Source organism: Phalacrocorax carbo, chromosome 3, assembly GCF_963921805.1.
Source record: "Phalacrocorax carbo chromosome 3, bPhaCar2.1, whole genome shotgun sequence".
Taxonomy (NCBI): domain Eukaryota; kingdom Metazoa; phylum Chordata; class Aves; order Suliformes; family Phalacrocoracidae; genus Phalacrocorax; species Phalacrocorax carbo.
This window is the reverse complement of record NC_087515.1, coordinates 103,224,202-103,244,160: the sequence shown is the minus strand read 5'-3', so window position 1 is coordinate 103,244,160 and position 19,959 is coordinate 103,224,202. Positions and strand designations below refer to the sequence as shown.

At 43.4% G+C, this 19,959-nt stretch overlaps 1 protein-coding gene across 2 annotated transcripts; it reads right to left on the bottom strand.

The window, feature by feature from the left end:
- Window positions 1-9,160: 9,160 nt before the first annotated feature.
- LOC104045853 (glutathione S-transferase 3) lies at window positions 9,161-19,568 on the bottom strand. 2 transcript variants are annotated; one of them, XM_064447921.1, is made up of 7 exons: window positions 19,538-19,568; window positions 16,700-16,806; window positions 14,805-14,856; window positions 13,905-14,037; window positions 11,998-12,139; window positions 11,127-11,258; window positions 9,161-9,946 (listed from the first exon to the last, which is right to left on the bottom strand). In XM_064447921.1, the coding sequence occupies exons 2-7, from the start codon at window positions 16,784-16,786 to the stop codon at window positions 9,803-9,805; spliced, it is 690 nt and encodes a 229-aa protein (XP_064303991.1). In that variant the 5' UTR covers window positions 16,787-16,806; window positions 19,538-19,568; the 3' UTR covers window positions 9,161-9,802. The 2 variants fall into 2 exon arrangements, with proteins under 2 accessions (XP_064303991.1, XP_064303990.1); XM_064447920.1 differs by lacking the exon at window positions 19,538-19,568 and adding an exon at window positions 19,374-19,461.
- Window positions 19,569-19,959: the final 391 nt, after the last annotated feature.

The following is a 19,959-nucleotide window of genomic DNA, read 5'->3' as shown; positions in this document are numbered from 1 at the left end:
AAAATCTCTCATTCCTATTAAGGTGGCACTACCCAGCTTAAAGACGTACGTGTCTGAAAACTGCCATCCAAAGCAGAGACTGTTTTTCATTTTGCCAATTACCATCTGGGCAGCCTCATAGTTTCTATGGTAGCCATCTATTCAAACTGCTCTCTTGGACTTATTGGGGCATTTTCACCAAATACAAGGGCAAGACACTCTAAAACACTGAGAAAATTATAGATTTTTCTGGGTCATATTTAAGGTAATAGTAACTATTTAAAGACTAGCCACTGAAGTTCCTAGGCTTATTTCACTATTTATCAGTAACCCAGGTTTTTATTTTCAGTGAATTATGGCACAGAAAAGATAGCCAAAGTATGGGATAACAATGCTTAATTACTTTGAAATACAGTTTGCCAGTATCAAACTTGCTTAGTGATAACTTAGTATAAAAAATAGACAAGCAGTTTACATCACAACTTACCCCACGTCTTAAGGCAACAGGATTAATGTTGGAAGTTAAGTGTACAATACTCAGTTAGAGCTGAAATAAACTATGATTTTCCTACCCTGTTTCCATGAAAAATAACTGCTTCAGCTTTGCTATGTACATTTCAGGTGAAAATACCAAACCTGAAAGTGAATGCGCAAGGATGGCATTGCAGATGGGAAATGGGATTTGGGTGCCAGTTATCAGGTTCTCCTCTCTGGCATAGACCCACATGTGATGTTGGGCATCACTTTACACCCCTGCAGCAGATGTCAGTACAGCTGATCTGAAGATCTGTTCACAGAACCCACACTTATCAAAACTATATTTATCAGTCTAAAGCCATGGCTGTACTAACACAGCACCTCAAGATCGGGAATCTCAGGACAAAAATCTCCAGGTAACTCTCTTGAGAAAATCCCCCCAAAGCTCCTACTTTCTTTTTTTCTCCATAGTTGGAGTTTTGTTATCATTTCTCTGCCTGCAATTGCAGGCAGTCTCTTCTAGAGGATGTACTTCCACTAGAGGGTTATTGCAAATTTGTAACGTACATGCTTCAAAGGTTGATGGTATCAGCAAAAAAAAACCAGCTGTGTAGTGTTTCTTTACACTTTGCCTAATTCTAACTCTCTCTGTTTCATCATTTAGCGAATAAAGCACAGCATTAAATATATACTTCATATTGTTCTATGTCAAACCTGGTTACCACCTCCCAGAAAATCCCTGAGTATGGGTTGGCTGTCCAGCATAGGCCCAGAACTGTTCCCCACGGGCAGCGTGGGTATGGCACCCTATTTTGGGAGCTAGGAGTGTGGCATAAATGCATGCTGTACCACGCTAGCAGGCAGCGGTGACAGCTGATATGCCGAAACCACTAATGTAGGAGTGTGGCATGTGCAGGAAGGGGTAGCTGAGTAAGGAGCATTTTTTCATACTGGTCCATGATGGTAGCACTGAGTCAAGATAAATCTATTCCTGCTCTTGAGGTCTTTGATATCAGCATGTACGTGAGTGCAAGACTTGGTTCAGGAACAGTGACCACGGAAGAGCATGCAAGTAATTACTGCCGCCTCGTCCTTTCCGCAGACTCAAATGCTGCCAATGGCAGCAGTAGGCTTGATGGCAAAGAAGAAGGGGAGGAAGAGGTCCCTGATTTGAGGCTCGGGGGGAGTGGTCAAGCAAAGCATTCTGATGCTTTTTGGATTTGCTGAACATGCCCACATCCAACTTTGACTGTTGTTCCCCTTCCACACATTCCTGTTTGCTGGAAAGACTTTCCCCCTTGTTCTCTTTTTATTTTGCTTCCAGCACAGCCTTTCCTAATGTAATTATAAAGCTCCTTTGACATCCAAAGGTATTGTGTCAATGAGGTTACTGTTATCTGTAACTTGAATAGCTGTTCTGTAAAACTCTAGAGTAGAAAAGAAAATGAGGGTTTTTTTACAAACAAATTGTTAAGCAATGCCCTGAGTATGCAGGCAGCTGGCATGGAGCACAGATACCACTTAAGTGATATTGCATTGGGCATAGGCAGATTTTAAATAGTGCATATACCATGCCCTGGCATGTCAAGTTCCCACTGTGCTCTGTGGACACATTTAAGGTGCTGTAGGTTAGACAAGTCCAAAGTCTTCTTGAAACATACATGCCTGAAATCCTCACAAACCATTAAGCAGTTGGCTTTGGGGACCACGCCTGGTTCCAGCTTCTAGCAGCATCCTCTCAGAGCTGGGGACAGGGTATATAACTAACTACCACTAGGAAATTAAACCAGGGGGGTTAAGAAGATTCTTCCCATGCTGCTCATTGAGTACCTAAACTGAAGAACACCAACACTGTGATAAAAAATCAGAGTCCACATGAATAGTAGATCAAGTCATGTGTCACTCAAATGTAGACTTGCTGCAAAGCTTCAGTGCCTGCTCTGGCTCTGCCCTGGAAGCTTTGCTGACCACCTGAGGACAAGGTAAACCGAGCCTGTATTCAACCTCACGCATATTTCTGTGAGCTGATTGGCACTTACCTGGACCACCAGCACAGAAAAGTCTGAGAAGAGTAACTCAAATTCTGGTTTTCACCCATTGCGCTGCTGGTGAGGGGATGCTACATGGAGAACCAGCTTACAGAATGTTATTTGGGTCATTTAGTCTTTATTGGTCTAAGTATCTCAACACGGTCAAAAGGCTGATTTATATAGGCACAGCATAGGCAAGATCAAGGATTCAAAGCCAACTTAATAATAAACTTCGTAGTACAAATTTCATTGTGAAATATTTATCTTAAATAACTCATGTATTATAATGACTTCATATTATGATAGAAACTTGTGTATGTTTCCTCTGTGTAGTCTCTGGTGTGTGCTGTGAACCTTTCTAAGACTCTCAGTTTATGTGCGTTGTTACAACTAATACTAATAATGATCTAAGCTTAGGTTTAAAGAATCTTATTTTCAAAAGAGGTTGTAAAGAAATGAAGCAGAAATGTCAATCCTATTTTTATCTGATGGACAACAATTTGGGTTTTTTCTCCACCCACAAAAGTTTTTTTTTGCAATAAAAGAAAGATAAAAATTGATCATCTGAAAAAAATTAAAATCAGCTCTCATCCTGTAAGAAATTTTTTGTTTGTTTTCATCCTTTTTTTAATAAAACCAGATTTATTTATACTTCTCAGACAAGGAGAAATAGGGTTTATTGACCACAAGTCCATTTCTTCTCTTATAAAACAGTTTTGCTTCACTGAAGTTCATGTTTCCCTGGAGTTCGTCAAAATTTTCATAAGACACTGTAACCCTAATATGTATTTCAGCATTAATTTACCTTCAAAGGCAGATATTCTCTCCTTCCCTTAAACTGTCTTACACACGTCTGTCAGCATAAAAAGATTCAATGAAACAAGATTAGTGACACATTATTTATACAATCCAGAACTATCCCATTTTGAAGACGCTCTTTATTCACTGTTTGGTACCATGTTCAGAATTATAAAATGTATGGGTTTTAATGACATTTATGAGTAATGTTCTAACTTTGCATTTACCTTTCTTGCAGATAACATATAACAGTTTGTAAATGTAACTTGGCATGCTCTCTAATGATGTTTTCATCATTAAATTAATTTGTTCATGTTACATGTGCAAGACTACATACACATCTAGAAAAACAAAGATCAAAGTTGAACTAGGAAAAACAATTGAAAAATGACAGCAGGCAGAATCTGGCTTCCTTACCTGGTAAAAAAAATCTGTTTGCTAATGTTACAGCTTCTTCATCTGGTGGTGGCTTTTGCTGGCTGCCAGGCTGGAGGAACTTCTTATTTGTGGCAATGTTGCTTACTCTTGTTTTAAAAGCCTAAAATTGAAAACAATGCAACTTCGAAGAACTGGGGTGGGAAAGGTTCTAATGACCAGCCAACACAAGCCTGTGAAATCAGCTTCATCAGATGGTGGCTCAGTGCTGATGATGAGGGAGGAGGCAGTTTCCTAGGAGTAGATGGTACAACCTCAGAGAAATGTAGGTGCAAGTCAGATGGTGCAAGTCAGATGGTACAAGTCTATAAGGCAAGGTATAAAACTACGCAATGATCAGCAGTGGGTTAATCTGCCTTTCAAAATGTAATCTTTCAGCACTAGAGAGCTGCTTAACCCCTGAATGTTCAGTACCTTTCAAGATTTCACAGCATTTATTATTATACCCTATAATGGGGTATGGCTTGCAGACATTCTTCCAGTCATAGGCTGAGGTTAACCATGCCTTACAGATAAATTGCCATCTGGTGATATTTATTCATTTCTGTTGACTGCAAAAGTAGTCATAGTTCAAAAGTGGGCATCTAGTACTTAGAGGTTTAAAGTTACTGTACCACGCTCTGTCCTTTAGGTCCTTCCTATAGACATTGTACTTTTTGGACTGTATGGCTGAGGATGGCTCTGGTCTGCACCATCTTCATCCCACCAGTCCCTACTATGGGCACTTGCTGAAAGAGCAGGGCTCTATCTGGGGACAGAAAAAAAGTAACATCAGTCTAATTCAATGCCCACAACTCTTGTGTTGTTGAAACGGAGCTGAGACACATGCCTAGTAGTTTTCACTGTAGAGTTTCACCTGTAGAGGTGAAATTTCCCTCCTGCAGCAGATAGAAGAGCCTTTCCTAGGAGCAAGATTGTGGATTAACACAACTCTGCATTTCAGGTGCCGAGTGCAGCCTTCCAGCAGCCTGCTGAAGGCTCCTCTGCACCAGCAGTGCCCAGGCAGGGATCTGACATCTGGCTTCTATGCACCTCCTCTGCAAGGCAAACTTCCCCCTCTTGAACCCCAAAGCAGTGGCCAACACACACAAGCGTAGCTCCCAGGCCACCAGCAGGTCCCAGTAATCCCCACAGCCTGTTTGGATACCAGCCGAGCAGCAAGGCTTATTTGTACCACATAAAAACAGAAGGTGGTGTATGGGGTGTAGGCAGCCAGTGCTGGCAGCACTGGGGGGCTGCAGGGCGGGCTCTGTGAGGAGCGGCCGGGGCTGCCCCGTGCCGGGCACAGCCGGTTCCAGCCGGCTCCAACCCACCCACCCCAGGGGAATATATTTAAGAAGGGGCAAAGCACTGCATGGCAGAGTGTGAGGGAAAAACAGTGTGAGAAACAGCCTTGTGAACACCAAAAGGAGAAGGAGGAGAGGAGGTAGAGGAGTTGTGAACAAAGGAGGGAAGTTGACCCTGGGAAGAAGAGGAGCGGGAGGGAGGTGTTTAAGTTTTTGTCTTTGTTTCTCACCATCCAACTCTATTTTAATTGGCAATAAATTAAAATTAATTTTCTCCAAAGCAAGTCCATCTGATAGTAATTGGTAGGCGATCTTCCTGGTTTTTTATCTTGACCTACAAGCTTTTTTATCATATTTTCTCTTCCTGTCCTGTGCAGAAGGGGCAGTGAGAAAGCAGCTGGGTGGGCATCTGGGAGCCAGCCACAGCCACTCCACCACAGCTACTGACAGAAGGAAAAAGATGGCAGCTAGCAGCCTGAGCCTAAGCACTAAATGCACACATCATTTTGAGCTAATATTCCCTCAGGCTGGGAAGACTGAGGACTGGTTTTCATGGTACTATACAAGGAAACAAAATCTTGTAGAAGTCATTCAAGACTGTCAAACATCTTACCTTGCAGTAACTTCCTAGGCTGGTCTCTGTTTTCTAGAAATTATCCTTCAAACTGGAAAGGTAACAAGGTAAGTGAGTCAGGAAAGATGATCCTCAGGCCACAGCCACCTTTCCCATGCCGCTAAACACTGGGGTAGAGATACAGCATGCTGTTAACACAGGCCAGGAACAAAGAACTTTGGTGTTGAAAGGTGATTTTTACGGAGGTGAAAATAAAAAATTCTTTCCTTAAAATGTATCTTTTTTAAATTATGCATTTCTGGGCCTAAGTACAGCAATAGTCATAACTGCGTTGTATAGAAAACATAGTGATGCTCCTCTCAGAGATAAAGGGATTCAGTAAGTGAAACTCACTTACAAGGAGTTATTTTGTAAGAGTATGTTAATTGCTGTACTCATGTATCCAGTACATTTTCGCGGTAGTTTTATAAATGCTTAAGCTGGTCTATGCAACCGAAAAGAATGCAATTAAGAACATGGTCATACCTCCTTTGTGGCTTGCAGCCACTTGTTCCTACTGCCTAACCTGTGCTGGCACCAGCAACCTAGCTAACCATGTGATTAATTGTCTGAGCCAGTAAAAAAATCACTGTTAAAATAAAAAGTCTAGAGTTTTCAACTGGTTCAGCTTATGCTGTAAATAGTAAGACAAGAAAAGCAGGGAAGGAGATAGTGTAGGCAAGGGAGGCTTGTCTTTTTTGGTGAGAGAGAGTTGGCTGTTAAACCACAGCCTGACCATTCACTATGAATAGGATACACAGTAAAGACATCAGAAAAAAAAGTATAGACCTTGCAGGGGTCTTGGTGTTGTCTGCAAACTTACTGAGGGTGCACTTGATCCCCTCATCCAAATCATTGATAAAGACATTAAACAAGACTGGCCCCAACACTGAGCCCTGGGGAACCCCACTTGTGACCAGCTACCAACTGGATTTAGCTCTGTTCACCACAACTCTCTGGGCTTGGCCATCCAGCCAGTTTTTTACCCAGGGAAGAGTAAAAGCCATGAGCCGCCAGTTTCTCTAGGAGGATGCTGTGGGAGACAGTATCAAAGGCTTTGCTATAGTCCAGGTAGACAACATCCACTGCCTTTCCCTCTTCCACTAGGTGGGTCACCTTGTCATAGAAAGAGGTCAGGTTGGTCAGGCAGGACCTGCCTTTCTCAAAGCCATGCTGACTGGGCCTGATCCCCTGGTTGTCCTGCACGTGCTTGGTGAGCTCACTCAAGATGAACCACTCCATAACCTTCCCCGGTACCGAGGTCAGGCTGACAGGCCTGTAGTTCCCTGGATCCTCCTTCCGGCCTTTCTTGTAGATGGGCATCACATCGGCAAGCCTCCAGTCATCTGGGACCTCCCCTGCTAACCAGGACTGCTCGTAAATGATGGAGAGTGACTTGGCGAGCTCCTCTGCCAGCTCTCTCGGTAGTCTTGGGTGGATCCCATCTGACCCCATAGACTTGTGAGTGTCCAGATGGAGCAGCAGGTCGTAAACTGCTTGATTCTGGATTATGGGGGGTTTATTCTGTGATCTGTCCTTGCCTTCCAGCTCCAGGGGCTGAATACCCAGGGGATAACTGGCCTGACTGTTAAAGACCGAGGCAAAGAAGGCATTTAGTACCTCAGCCTTTTCCTCATCCTCAGTCGCAATGTTCCCCTCCACCTCCAACAGAGGATGGAGATTCTCCTTGATTCTTTTTTTGTTGTAGATATATTTGTAAAAACGTTTTTTGTTATCCCTTACAGCAGTGGCCAGGCTGAGCTCTAGCTGGGCTTTTGCTTGCCTGCTTCTGCACCTGCAAGACTTCCTTCTTGAAGAAAGCCCAGTCTTCCTGGACCCCTTTGCCCTTCAGGGCTGCCTCCCAAGGTACTCTCCCAGCCAGTGTCCTGAACAGGCCATAGTCTGACCTCCTAAGTCCATGGTAGTGGTTCTGCTGACCCCTCTTCTTACTTCGCCAAGAATCAAGAACTCAAACTTATTGTAGTCACTAAGCCCAAGACAGCCTCCAACTACCACATCTCCCACCAATCCTTCTCTGTTTGTGAACAGGAGGCCAAGTAAGGCACCTCCCCTGAGAGGCTCACTCACCAGCTGCATGAGGAAGTTATCTTCCACACAGTCCAGGAACTTCCTAGACTGTTTCTTCTCAGCTGTGTTGTATTCCCAGCAGATATCTGGTAAATTGAAGCCCCCCACTAGAACAAGGGTAACTGATTGTGATACTTCCTCCAGCTGCTTGTAGAACACTTCATCTACCTCTTCATCCTGCTTGGGTGGTCTATAACAGACCCCCAGCAGGATATCTGCCTTGTTGGCCTTCCCCCTCATCCTTACCCATAAACACTTGACCTTGTCATCAAAGTCGCTAAGCTCTATGCAATTGAAGCACTAACATAAAGAGCTACCCCACCACCTCTCCTTCCTCACCTATCCCTTCTGAAGAGCTTATAGCCACCCATTGCAGCACTCCAGTTGTAAAAGTCATCCCACCATGTCTCTGTGATGGCAACTAAGTCACAGCTATCCCACTGCACAGTGTCTTCCAGCTCCTCCTGTTTGTTCCCCATGCTACATGCCTTGGTGTAGATGCACTTGAGCTGGGCTGCTGGTTTCACCCCCAACCCTGGCACGCCAGCCTTAGGCTCTGCTCTGGTGGGCCTGGCTACATCCCCCATCCCCTTCAAACTTAGTTTAAAGCTCTCTCGATGAGCCCTGCCAACTCATTTGCAAGAATCCTTTTCCCCCTTTGAGTTAGGTGAACTCCATCTGCTATTAGCAGGCCCGGTGCTGTGTAAACCTCCCCATGATCAAAAAAACCCAAAATTCCACCAATGACGCCAGCTTCTGAGCCACATGTTCATCAGATGAGTCTTCCTGTTCCTTTCAGTATTGTTTTTCCCTGCCACTGACGGGATTGAGGAAAACACTTCCTGCGCTCCTGATCCTTCAACAAGTCGCCCCATTGCCCTGAAGTCCCTTTTGATTGCTCTTGGGCTTCCCTCTGCAACCTCATCACTGCCCCCCTGCACAACTAATAGTGGGTAGTAATCAGAGGGCTGTACCAGACAAGGGAGTTTCCTAGTAACATCTCTGACCTGAGCCCCAGGGAGGCAGCAGACTTCCCTGTGGGATGGGTCTGGTCAGCATATTGGGCCCTCTGTTCCCCTCAGAAAGGAATTGCCTACAACAGCTACCCTCTTTTTCTTCTTAACAGAGGCAGTCATAATGCGTGGGGCTGACCGACTCTCTCTAGGTAATCCCCCGGACAGACCTTTGCCTCCATCCTCATTTGCCTGGCCCTCAAGCTCCGGAGCCCCGTGTCTGTTGTGTAAGGGCAGCTTACACAACAGATTTACTTCCTCTCCTTCACATCTCCTTTCTCTGGTTTATAAATGCAAATGAAATGCCATTGCATGAGGCATATGGGTTAACAAGGATCCCCTTCATGTCCAGTATAAAGAATTTCTCCTCCCAAGAAAAGTAAAAATGAAGTTTGTAAGCCCCAACTTGCATTCATGACACAACATGTTAACATGACCACATGAAAAGAAAAAGTTTATTTGGTTAGAACAGATCCCTCTAGATACAGCAGTTATACAAAAATTCCATTTGGCAGTCAATTTGTTTCCTAATTCAGTAATAAAAGTGCATCTTAGTTATAAAGGCACGATGCTGGCATCTCAGACAAGTCACTGATGCCCAACAGAACTGGCAGGAGAAACACATCCCTCCTACTTTCTTTAAAAGCCAGTTGCTTCATCTGCCTACAGAGATATTAAAAACAATAAAAGCCTGAATTGGAAGCAATCATCATACAAAAATCTGACCTGGATCTCAGAAGAAAGTCCTCAGAAGTAGCAGAGCACTGAAGCTGTCAGTCAGCAACAGTTGTTCTTTTCTTTTTTGCTCTTCCAAAGAGTCTCCAGGAAGACAGCGTGCTTGCTGCTATTTCACTTGCTTAAAATTACCAGCAAAATATTGGGAAGAATAAAGGAAAAAAATAGGCTAGTAGTAAAGTGTTACAAAAGATACCTGCCTACTGTATTTTGTATGAGACAACATAAGCTACTGCCCATTGGAACTCCTTTCGAACACCGCTTCACCTTCTCTTTGCAGTATAATTGTACATGGGCAATCTGGCAGGTCTCTTAAACCAAGCACAGCTGTTGCTGTAGCCAGACACACTAATTCGCTTTTATGTCATAATACATGCGGAGAACTCTCCTCACAGTCTCCACGTATTTATCATCAGGAACAGGTTTTCTCTGGCTTCCTGGCTCTAGAAATTTCTTGATTGCCGGGATGCTGCTTATCCTTGCTTTAAAAGCCTAAAAGGTAAACAGTAAGTACATGGTATTTAAAGAACAGAAAGTAACTCAAGGAAAAACAATCTTACTGATACGCGTAACGTCCTTTAGCAAATAAGACAAGAAAAATAGTTTTAGCCATGGATGAATTTTACTCCCCCTCACCCCAGCCTTGTTATCTGAAGCAGTAATAAAACAGCTTTCCATCTTGTATTGATATGGGATGAAGTGGAAATAGCTGTCTGTGGTTTCAGATGTGTACTTTACTCAAATCACTTCTTGTGATCCAGAAAATATCTTCTGCTTAAAGCTATCACAGAACTGGGGAGGGGAGGGGGAAAAAAAAAAAAAAGAGTGGATTTCTTCAGATCTGTACAGGAATTACTTCAGAAAATAGATTCTCTAGATGAAGTGTGTTATGAGGTTCTTCCTAAAGCAAGCAGAGCAAGACTACATTGAAAGAGAAGTGACAAATGCTCTTGTGTTATGGAATCACCTACACATAACAGACTTTAAAACATCATTTATCACATTTCCAGACATATTGATATCCCTAAGAAAATGGAATTTTTGGAACTGTCCGCCAAAGACATTACAATGAACTGTGTGAGCCTGGCAAAACAGAAGTTGAGGGCCAGAGACGGAAACTGAGATATAGGGAAGCACTTGTTTTATCACTATATCATTGAGGAGAGCTGAGAGACTGATCAAAGCAAACATCCTGGCTTAGAAGATGCTGAGAACGGGGCGATAAAGTGTGTAGTCAAGGAGAACAACTGTTTGGGATGTAGATAAGAACTAAAACAAAATGCCCAGTAGGGGAACTATCCTCGTTATAATACTAAAAATCAGGCCCATAGGCCAGGAACTGCTCCCCCTCTAGTAAGTACCTTAGTCTATGAGCATGCATGGTAAATTAAAAGTGAGCTGTACTGTTATACCCAAGGGAGAAAGAAATTAACCAATTATTAGCTGAGATGTGTGAATATTAGCTGTGATTGACACATTGAACTGTATAAATATCTTGTAGTTTCTCAGTGTAATGTGCTAGCTTTGTGGTTTACCACCTGGCACCAGTCTTTGCACAAAAATGACTTGAATAAAATAACTCTGCTCTGTGTATAGCTTGGCATTTTGCACACCACATGAAGGAACCTGCTTTTCAGGATAACAATATGAGTTTATGGTTAGTGTAAGGTACCTGTAACTGAGGAAAGTCTGCGAGCACATCTGACTTCTTCTCTTCTACCATTAAAATGGCTTCAAGAAGATGAACATCTGCCCAGCTAAAACTGTTGCCAACAAGGAAGTCCTGCCCATGGTCTTTCAAAACCTAGAAGTGTCATAAATGAAAACCTCCAGATCTGGATAGGCAGCTGGGGTTGATGTTTTCAAAATGCACAGGTACACCTTCTTTGAGAACATTTACTGCCTCCTTTTCACCTTTCCCTCCCATGCAACTCGGGACACTACTAGTGTGGGGGACGCAGGCCCAGTGATCATCCTGTCTGCATATATTAATTTCCACTGAGAGCACCTCTTAGGTCCTATCTCTCAAAGGATCAGTTAGAGAAATACCAAGATTCCAGCACGGATTAAGCAGCAGGCCACTCAGACTGCAAGACAGCAGTGACAGCTGTGTATCACCATGGCTAAAAGAACCATGTAGATGTATTTGAAATGTTAAACAAAGCTGACAATTAGCTATTCTAAACCTTTACAATCCAAGTTACATGGTTTCATTTCTCCTAAAAAACGGAAGTTGCTATTTTAAGTGTGTATAGCTACATTTATATGTTCATTGGACTGTGACAGTTTTCAGCCAAAGGGGATACTTGGACCTAATACTGCTCAGACCATGAGATCTCATTTAGGAATTTCTGTATTTAACCCACCCCAACTTGTCTCATACTGCTCTAACCTCCCTCTCATCAATCCAGCCTAGAGACAGTATGATGCCCTGGTTTAAATTACTGTGCTGACACCTTTCTGTTTCTTCTGCTTCTGGCAAAATACCCAGTGTTCCCATTGTTATCCCTCCAGAACAACGAGGAAATGATCCTCCTACATACCTTTTCATATGCTGGGAAATACCTGCTTGTTGCCTTTTCAACTATAACAGCACATTGTTTCTCTTTATCCTCAGCTGATAAGAATGGGAACATCAAAATGAAGCGCATAAGGTCATCGGTTCCTCCAACATACATATCAATCCTTAAAACCAAAGCAAACAAAAGCATTAAATAAGAAGGCAGCTTCATAAGCAGAGTTTTCTTAGATTTGTGTTGTCATACTAGAAGTTCAATTTCCCGCGCCCTGTCATGAAAATTATTTTTTGCAGTCAAAAAAAAAAGTCACAGTCTGAGTCTTACTCATATTTGTAGTGTTGTTGGCACTTCACCTGCCTCATTGTGCAGGGTTAAACAGGATTGTACAGAGGTTAAAAAAGTTGAACTTTGGTGTTACAGATCACTTCAGAATCACTAAGGAAACACACAGCACCACAAGAAGATTCATCCCCGACTGGCTGGATTTACCCGACCTTCAGGGTATCATCCGAAGTCCAGGTGGTGCCAAATACATTAATAATGGGGTTGGAAACCTGAAGTCTACCAGGTTCTGCACCTAATAGTACAGCAGCTCTTCAGATTGTCCCTTTTATCTATTTTTCCAGAGCTCTGACAGCAGTTTTTCTACTGTAGAGAAGACTCAAAATGAAATTAAGTTGTCATGAATATGAATAAAATATCTGTTAAAATAGTCTAAGAAAGTCTTCTAGCCATCCTATGTTGTCAGAGATTTGAGTTCCTGCTGTGTAATAAGACTGACTGCAGTTTTTCAGGCAACAGCTTCTCAAAAAAGCCTCTGTAAGGATTAAACATGTTATGTGCAATAAGAAGCTATCAGATATTCCTGCAAGCCTTAACGTATGCCAGCTTCTCACCTGCATCTATCTGGTTGCCCAAAACTGCACTTCTGCACTGTACAAGGCCAGCTATCCAAAGTATATAACCCTGGAGCTAATCACAGCAAGCCTTCCTCAAACACTGATGCCCCCTTCTGCCTGCCCAAGAGCAAATCAACAAATATACTTCATTTATATTTGCTGGTAAGACAGCAGGAATATGCTCCAGGCTAAACCTAAAACTCGATGGAAAAGATTTGCATTTGAAGGAAGAGGTATACAAGGAATGAAAGCTACAGGAAATGATGGCTTATTAACAACACAAAGAAGCTGATAAACTATGACTGAGGCTCCTATCTGAATATTCATTCTTTGTTACTTCCCTGAACCTGCTTCAGCCAATTCTTTCAACCATTTGCACTGTTTAATGGAATTTTATTGTAAAGTGTCTATTAAAGTTAGATGCTTTACTAGCTGACCTTTAGGTTTGCTTCTTTTGAAAAACAATAGGAAATGGACATTTAAAGGCTACATACTGAGATAGCCCAAACATTTTTTTTTTTCCTTCACAGACACAACATCAAGACCTGGATTTAATTTCACATGAAAACAGAAGTTTTTCAACAGCTTTTAGCTGTTCTTTCCCCAGCTGCCAAAGACCTAAACCATGCACTTCTTACAATGCTGTGGAACATCATATAATCACAGATAACATGAATGACAGATCTTATTTTGCAGCTAAAAGTTAAAAACTAACAAATGCTTTCTAAAACACTGTCTGATTACAGAAGTTGTTCAACATTTACATGCCAGTCACCTGTCAAATACCTGCGTCGAGCTGTATTAATCTTTTACTAAAGCACAATAAACGCCTGCTTCAAATATTTTTGTGTAAAAGTAATCGGATTAGACCAAATTGGTTGGCTTGCATCTAACTGTGGCCTGTCAGGCTCACTGCAAGTTGTGTGTCACTGAGGCACACAGGTGGTTCTCCAGGTGTGCAAGCATGCAATTAATTCTAGGTGTACCTAAGCTACTATAATAAATCCAAGAAGAGTAGTACTGTTACAGTACAGGGCTCTCTCCTTCAGGTCCTTCCCGTAGAGGTTGTACTTTGCTGCGATGTAGCTGAGGATGGCTCTAGTCTGCACCATCTTCATCCCATCGATCTCCACCATGGGTACCTGCTGAAATAGCAGCGATCCACCTAAAGGGAAAGCCATGCCATTATTCTACCGGATTGAGTAACTCCACATCAGACTTGTTGCTGTCAGAAGATCGTTACTCTTATGGTGAGCTTGCTGGGGGTTGTCATTATATTAATCTGGGGTTCTTCCATGCAAACAGTGAACTACAGTGGTGCAGACAAATAAAACTGCAGAAGACAATTATTGTGGATCAACATCCTAGCTTTAAAAAAATTTTGCTGAAGTTGCAGACAGGACTGTGTACAGCAGTTTTTATGCTGAAATTGAAATACAGTGAAGACAATCACACTAAATGCATCAACTGAGTAAAAAGTGCCTAATTGTAAACATATTTTAAATATTCTATTCTATTATTTAAAACACAGTTGAAGCAAATGTCAGATTCCCAAATGTGTCCCTTATAGACAGTATCTTAAGCTAAATCAGGACATTCAATTAAGTTTTAGGATAAGTTTTTGCAAGTTACTAAAGCCCAGGGTAAGACTGTGGGACCAGGTAGGACACACAGACAAACGGAGAACAGCACAACCCAGAGGCCTGGGAAACACTCCAGGTTGGAAAGACATTAAGTTTTCAATTGCACGTGTCTGCATATGGGAAAAAAAAACCCATCAGCCTCTGAAGCTGTTCACAGCTCTCAGTTTTACTTCCCTCTGCTGTGTGGAAAGGAAGTCCCACACAGTCTTCAAAGTCTTCCCTTGACACGTCTTCTCTGAGAAGTAGTAAAGCCTGCCAACACTTTTCTTGAGGTTTCACATGGACTCACCTTGCAGGAGCTTCTCATACTGCTCTCGGGTTTCCAAAAACTCTTCTTCAAACTGACACAAGAGAATGAGGAAGAGGAGGAAATCAGTGTCTTTCACATTTCTAGAACAGATAAACTTTTTAAGCATCATAAAAGGAAGATAATATATATCATAGTTCCTTCCATTCCAGATATGGCTCTAAGGGAGAAAATACCAAGGGCAGAAGCACTGGCAAAACCTCTTGGACTGTCATATTTGACAAAGGCTGCTAAAGGCAAACCTAGCAGAAAAAACAGAGTGAGGATGGTTTGGTATTGAACAGGCAATTTAATGTGAGACAGCCAATAGTACAGACTAGGCTGTCCTTAAAATGCTTACTGGTATGTGGAAAAAAGCTCTGCTATCGGATGTTTTGATTTGGGAGCTAGATAGGAACAAATTCTTAGAACGTTGAAACAAAATTTTGAAAAAAATCCATAAAAGTCTTATGCCCAGCAGGAAGTTTAGTGCAAAAGCATGTTTAGGACACCTAAAGATGAATTATTCACTAGATAAGAAACAAAAAGATATAGAATTGCCTGTGGTCAGAATGACGTAGTGATATTCAATACAGTTGAGGATGACTGCTCCCATCAGTGCTGCTTATGGAGGAACTCGGTTCAAGATTAAGACACCAGAGTTAGGTGTCTACATGTACATGTTTGCACATGCCACACATGTCTACAGTCAATGTAGACCATGGAGACTAGAAAATGATTGAGTTTACTAATCCCTAGGTGCCTAGCTATGGACTCCCAAGGATCCTTCCTCTGTCAACCTCTCTCAGAACATCTGTGCAACTTATGTTAATAATTAAGACTTGCTATACTAGGGAAACCCCAGAAGATCAGACATACTAATACAGTGCCAATGTTCAGCCATAGTAAGGGTAATCACAGAGTCTAAAATTCAAAACCCAGGTTTCTGCTGATGAAAAGCTGGGAAAAGAATATCCCAAGGAAAAATGTAATAATTGGTACCTGTCAACAGGGTTGTTTTTAATTTTAAAAAAAAGGGGGGTAGGAATTAAAACATAGGAACAAATGATGCAGGGAAGCAGCCAGTTGTGCCTTCTGTAAGGCCTTCAAATAAAGACTAGTGGTGTTTTGGAAAAACTCGTATTCCCTGGCTCAGTACAGAGGTAACTGTATGGTGTGTACCAGCCTACAACATAACAGAGGACATTTGGAGCGCTACTAGCCCTTTCTGTCCTCAAACTAAATTATCTGTTTATCACCAAGACAGACAGCAAATGAATCAGTAAATTACATCCCACCAAAAAAAAAGTTATTTTGAAGTGGTGTCTTGCTTCTCCGGTTTACCCAAATATTTTTGTTCCTGTTCTGGGATTTCTGATTTCCCTGCACATGTGGGTCAGTTTGCTCACTTCACCCTGTTAAGCCTCACCTAAATGATGCAAGTAAGACAAAATATATTTCGTGCTATAGCTTATTGTGGAGGATGCAGCCAAGGGAGGGAAAAATAAAACAAAAATCTGTGTGTGAGCATCCAACTGAAAACAGAAAGACTAGAGAAAGTAAGTTATTGTTTTACTTGGCACAGAGAATACTTGTTATGCCAGGAACACATCCATAATTCAGCTGAACAGCTCCGGGTCAGTAATTGAATGCTTAATTAAGCATTACGCTTCTTGCATTAAGCAAGAAACCAGTTAGAGTGTCATTGCTCAGAAGACATGTAACTTGAAGCCATGCTTTTGTGTGCCTGAAGTAAGAGTGTTTAATTATACTGAATAGCCAATGCTCATTTACTGGTGCATCTTGAACGTCTTTTCTTTTTTGGCTAGTAACTTGTGATCTGCCACAAAGACAAGCTCACCAAAGTGCAGCTTAAAGTTAAAGACACTGAAACAAACCTCGACCCCAGCTGCAGCTAACAACCAGCGAATTGACTCCATCTTGCCCCTTCCATCAAAGTAGTAAAGTTTCGGTTTTCCGGCCATGACTTCAAACTTCCCGGTACCTAAAATAGTTATTATGTAAATAATGATACAAAAATGTGATGGCAGCTGGGATAATGGTTCACAGGTCACTCACATGACAAAAATTTAAGTTAGTTCTTCACAAAAAAATTCACTAAAGTTTCAGTCTAAACTGATTTGGTTCTACTGCAGTCCCAGTACTTCATACTCTTTTCATTCCCCTGAAATCCAGGAAAAGTAAGCATCAAGTTGCTAAGTAGGAGATAACAAGAAAAAACAAAGTCACCCCTAAGGAAATCCTTAAAACTTTTAGAAAATGTAAGTTCTAGCATTAGAGCTACTCAATCACCACTAAAAGGCAAGTTTCAATCAAAGGGGAGAAGAGGCAGTAGACAGATTTTTCACATCTGGCAGTCCTTACATCAAAGAATACCAAAAGTATCTAAACATTACTTCTGTGCAGACTTAGCTGAAGTATGGGAACATATTTTCAAAGCCTCTCACTCTCCTTTCTAGCTGTGGTGATCCAGAATCAGTAGAAACTTCAAAAGAATTACAAGTTTCTCCTGTAATAATCCTGATTAAAATACAGAGATTCAGGCTGCTGCAGTACTTATCCTTCTACTGGTTGCATTTCTTTCTATTATTAAACCCTTTTGCTAACCAAAACTTTATAGACTTTTCAGTTTATCAAATACACAATGCTTTGCAAGCAGCATTTTAGTTCTTGAATGGCTTCATGAACAAGGCTATTAATTGGTTTTTTTTGAATAGACTAGCATTTAGGTCTCAGCACGAATTGGATTCCACTGTAGAGCCATAAGCCAAGGGAGCATCAAATGTCATCATACTGGCATTTCAACTCCGTAACAGCAACTCCTTGCTGCAACTGAGAGCCATTTTCCCTCTGTAGGGAGATTTCTTGTGACTCCAATCCACAGTTCAAGTAATCCTGGAAAAGTGGCTGTTGGCATGCGAACAATAACCTCCAGTTCCCAATGTTGCAAGCACTCCTTCATTAAGTGGAGGGGAAAAGCAACCTTTGAAAGACTTTGGGCAAATACGAGGCAAGCGACCTGCTTGTTTGCCAACAGTCATGAAAACAGAACACAAAATACGAGACTGCATCTGACCATGGGAATTCAAATGACCCAGGCCATTAGGCCCTTCATGCCTGCTGAGGGGCCTCCATTTCTTCTTAGGTAAATCGCTGGGAACTCAAACATTGCTGAGCAGTATCTGTAGTGCTGAGAAAGATAACTGTGCATGAGAAACAGAAAAAAAGACTAAAGAAAAGTATCAGTGTGAACTACGTGAAAGAAAAGAATGAAACAGGAGTTGCCTGCAGCACAGCCAAATTCACAGAACAAAAAAGCTAAAGGTGATTTTTAACTTGAAGTTTAAAAAGTTAAAGAAACAGAAGAATCACTTTTATTCCGTGCACCTTCCTCAGACATGCTGCTAGCAGGCCAACCGGTACGTCACAAGAGATAAGCAAGTCACTGTGGCCAAGCACACATCAATGCAGCAAACAGAAGGTAAAGCATGGTGGATGCTTGTCTTGTACATACAGGGGGGATCAACAAGCCTTGAAGCGAGCTGTAGCGTTCTGGTTCCTAGGGCTGAGCCTGCCATGCAGTATTGGGACAGAGAGTCCACCTTGTGAACTGATGGAAAGAGAGCGCCCGGGGAGCTCCCTTCCCCACTCTTCTCATCAGAAGTAAAGGAGGGAAGACGGCAATTTGCAGCCAGGAGCAGCAATCGTTGGTAGGTTGCTGGCCATTCGGCTCAGCCTGATACCTCAGCAGCAAAAGGGACTCCAGGAAAAAAGCATCTTAATTTAATCCCTTGTTGCAATTTAGAAAGGCCACTGGGGCTAACAGGGGGAAAGAGGAAACATAAATATCTGTGCAAGAAGTCATCGCTCCCATGCTAGCCACACAGACCAGAAGAACATTGGCGAGGAGGGCCAGGAGAGCAGCTGTGCCTGCCATGTCCTGCATGTCCAAGACACCAGGACCCAGTTTTCACGGCTTGCATTCAGCAGCCCTCAGCCCAAGAGCGGCCACTCTTTTCTACCCTGCATCATGTAACACCAACCTGGGGGACAAGTCCCCCACTCAACCTAGGATGGGCAGTAGCCTCCTGGGCCACCAACTCCAACCCATTCCATTTGTGACAAGTTCTTCGCAGACAGGAGATGAAGAGTGGTTCATTTGATTTAATGGGGAGCCTCCACACTGACGGCGGGGGGGGAGGGGGGGTGTTGGAGGCAAATTGCGGAACAGAGCATGCCCTCGCATAAGAGACGAGAAACGCTGGCGTACGCACTTGTTGCACCAGGGTTTGTGAGGCCCAGAGAGAGCAGCCCGCCCGGGAGGGCCCGACACCTGGACGCCAGCTGAACCCAGCGCAGCCCCGTCCCTCGTACCGCGAGGGCCCAACGAGCCGGTGGACACCGCCGTGGCGATGGGAAAAGAGAAATCACAGAAACCTACATTATTCACTCAGAGAATTAAAAAAAAAAAAAAAAAAGTGAAAACAAGCAAACATACACGCCTTTTAACTAACGAGGCAGCAATGCTTCCCCCCGCAGACCCCAACTGACCCGCACTCGGCTGCCGCCCCGGGAGGGAAGAGCCGAGCCGAGCCGAGCCGAGCCGAGCCGAGCCGAGCCGAGCCGAGCCGAGCCGAGCCGAGCCGAGCCGAGCCGAGCCGAGCCGAGCCGAGCCGAGCCGAGCCGAGCCGAGCCGCAGGCCGAGGCGCACCCACCTGCCCCACCAACAGCCCCAGTCGCCGTCGCCACCGCCCCCTCCTTACCTCAGAACTACGGGGCGGTGACAAGCGGGACCAACCGCCAATAGGAAGCCGCTACTCTGCATATTTCGCAAAGTCTTCTGGGAGGAACTGTAACAAGAAGAGAAAAACCCGTTAAAGTCTTGAACTGTTTTACCCCGGAGCGTCTCTCGCCGCAGAGCGGCGGTGCTGCGGTGCCTGTCGCCGGGCGCTGGGCCTCCAGCGGGTCGCCGCGAGGTAGGAGGGCAGGGCGCCCTGAGCCTTATATAGCGGCGCGGGCGCAGCGGAGCTCTGGATGTGAGGGCGATCTGGCTGCGACATCTGTCACCCCATTGATCGCCAGGGTTGATTCGGCTGATCTGGCTGGCTAGGCGGGTGTCCCCTTCCTCCCTCACCGC

What these genes read in the sequence shown, in the direction of transcription:
- LOC104045853 (XM_064447921.1), bottom strand. Translation starts at nt 16,786, where the DNA reads ATGGCCGGAAAACCGAAACTTTACTACTTTGATGGAAGGGGCAAGATG. An exon ending in TAGCTGCAGCTGGGGTCGAG is followed by an intron (nt 14,857 to 16,699) that starts GTTTGTTTCAGT and finishes CTCTTGTGTCAG; the next exon opens with TTTGAAGAAGAGTTTTTGGA. An exon ending in GACCTGAAGGAGAGAGCCCT is followed by an intron (nt 12,140 to 13,904) that starts GTACTGTAACAG and finishes TTTGGTTTTAAG; the next exon opens with GATTGATATGTATGTTGGAG.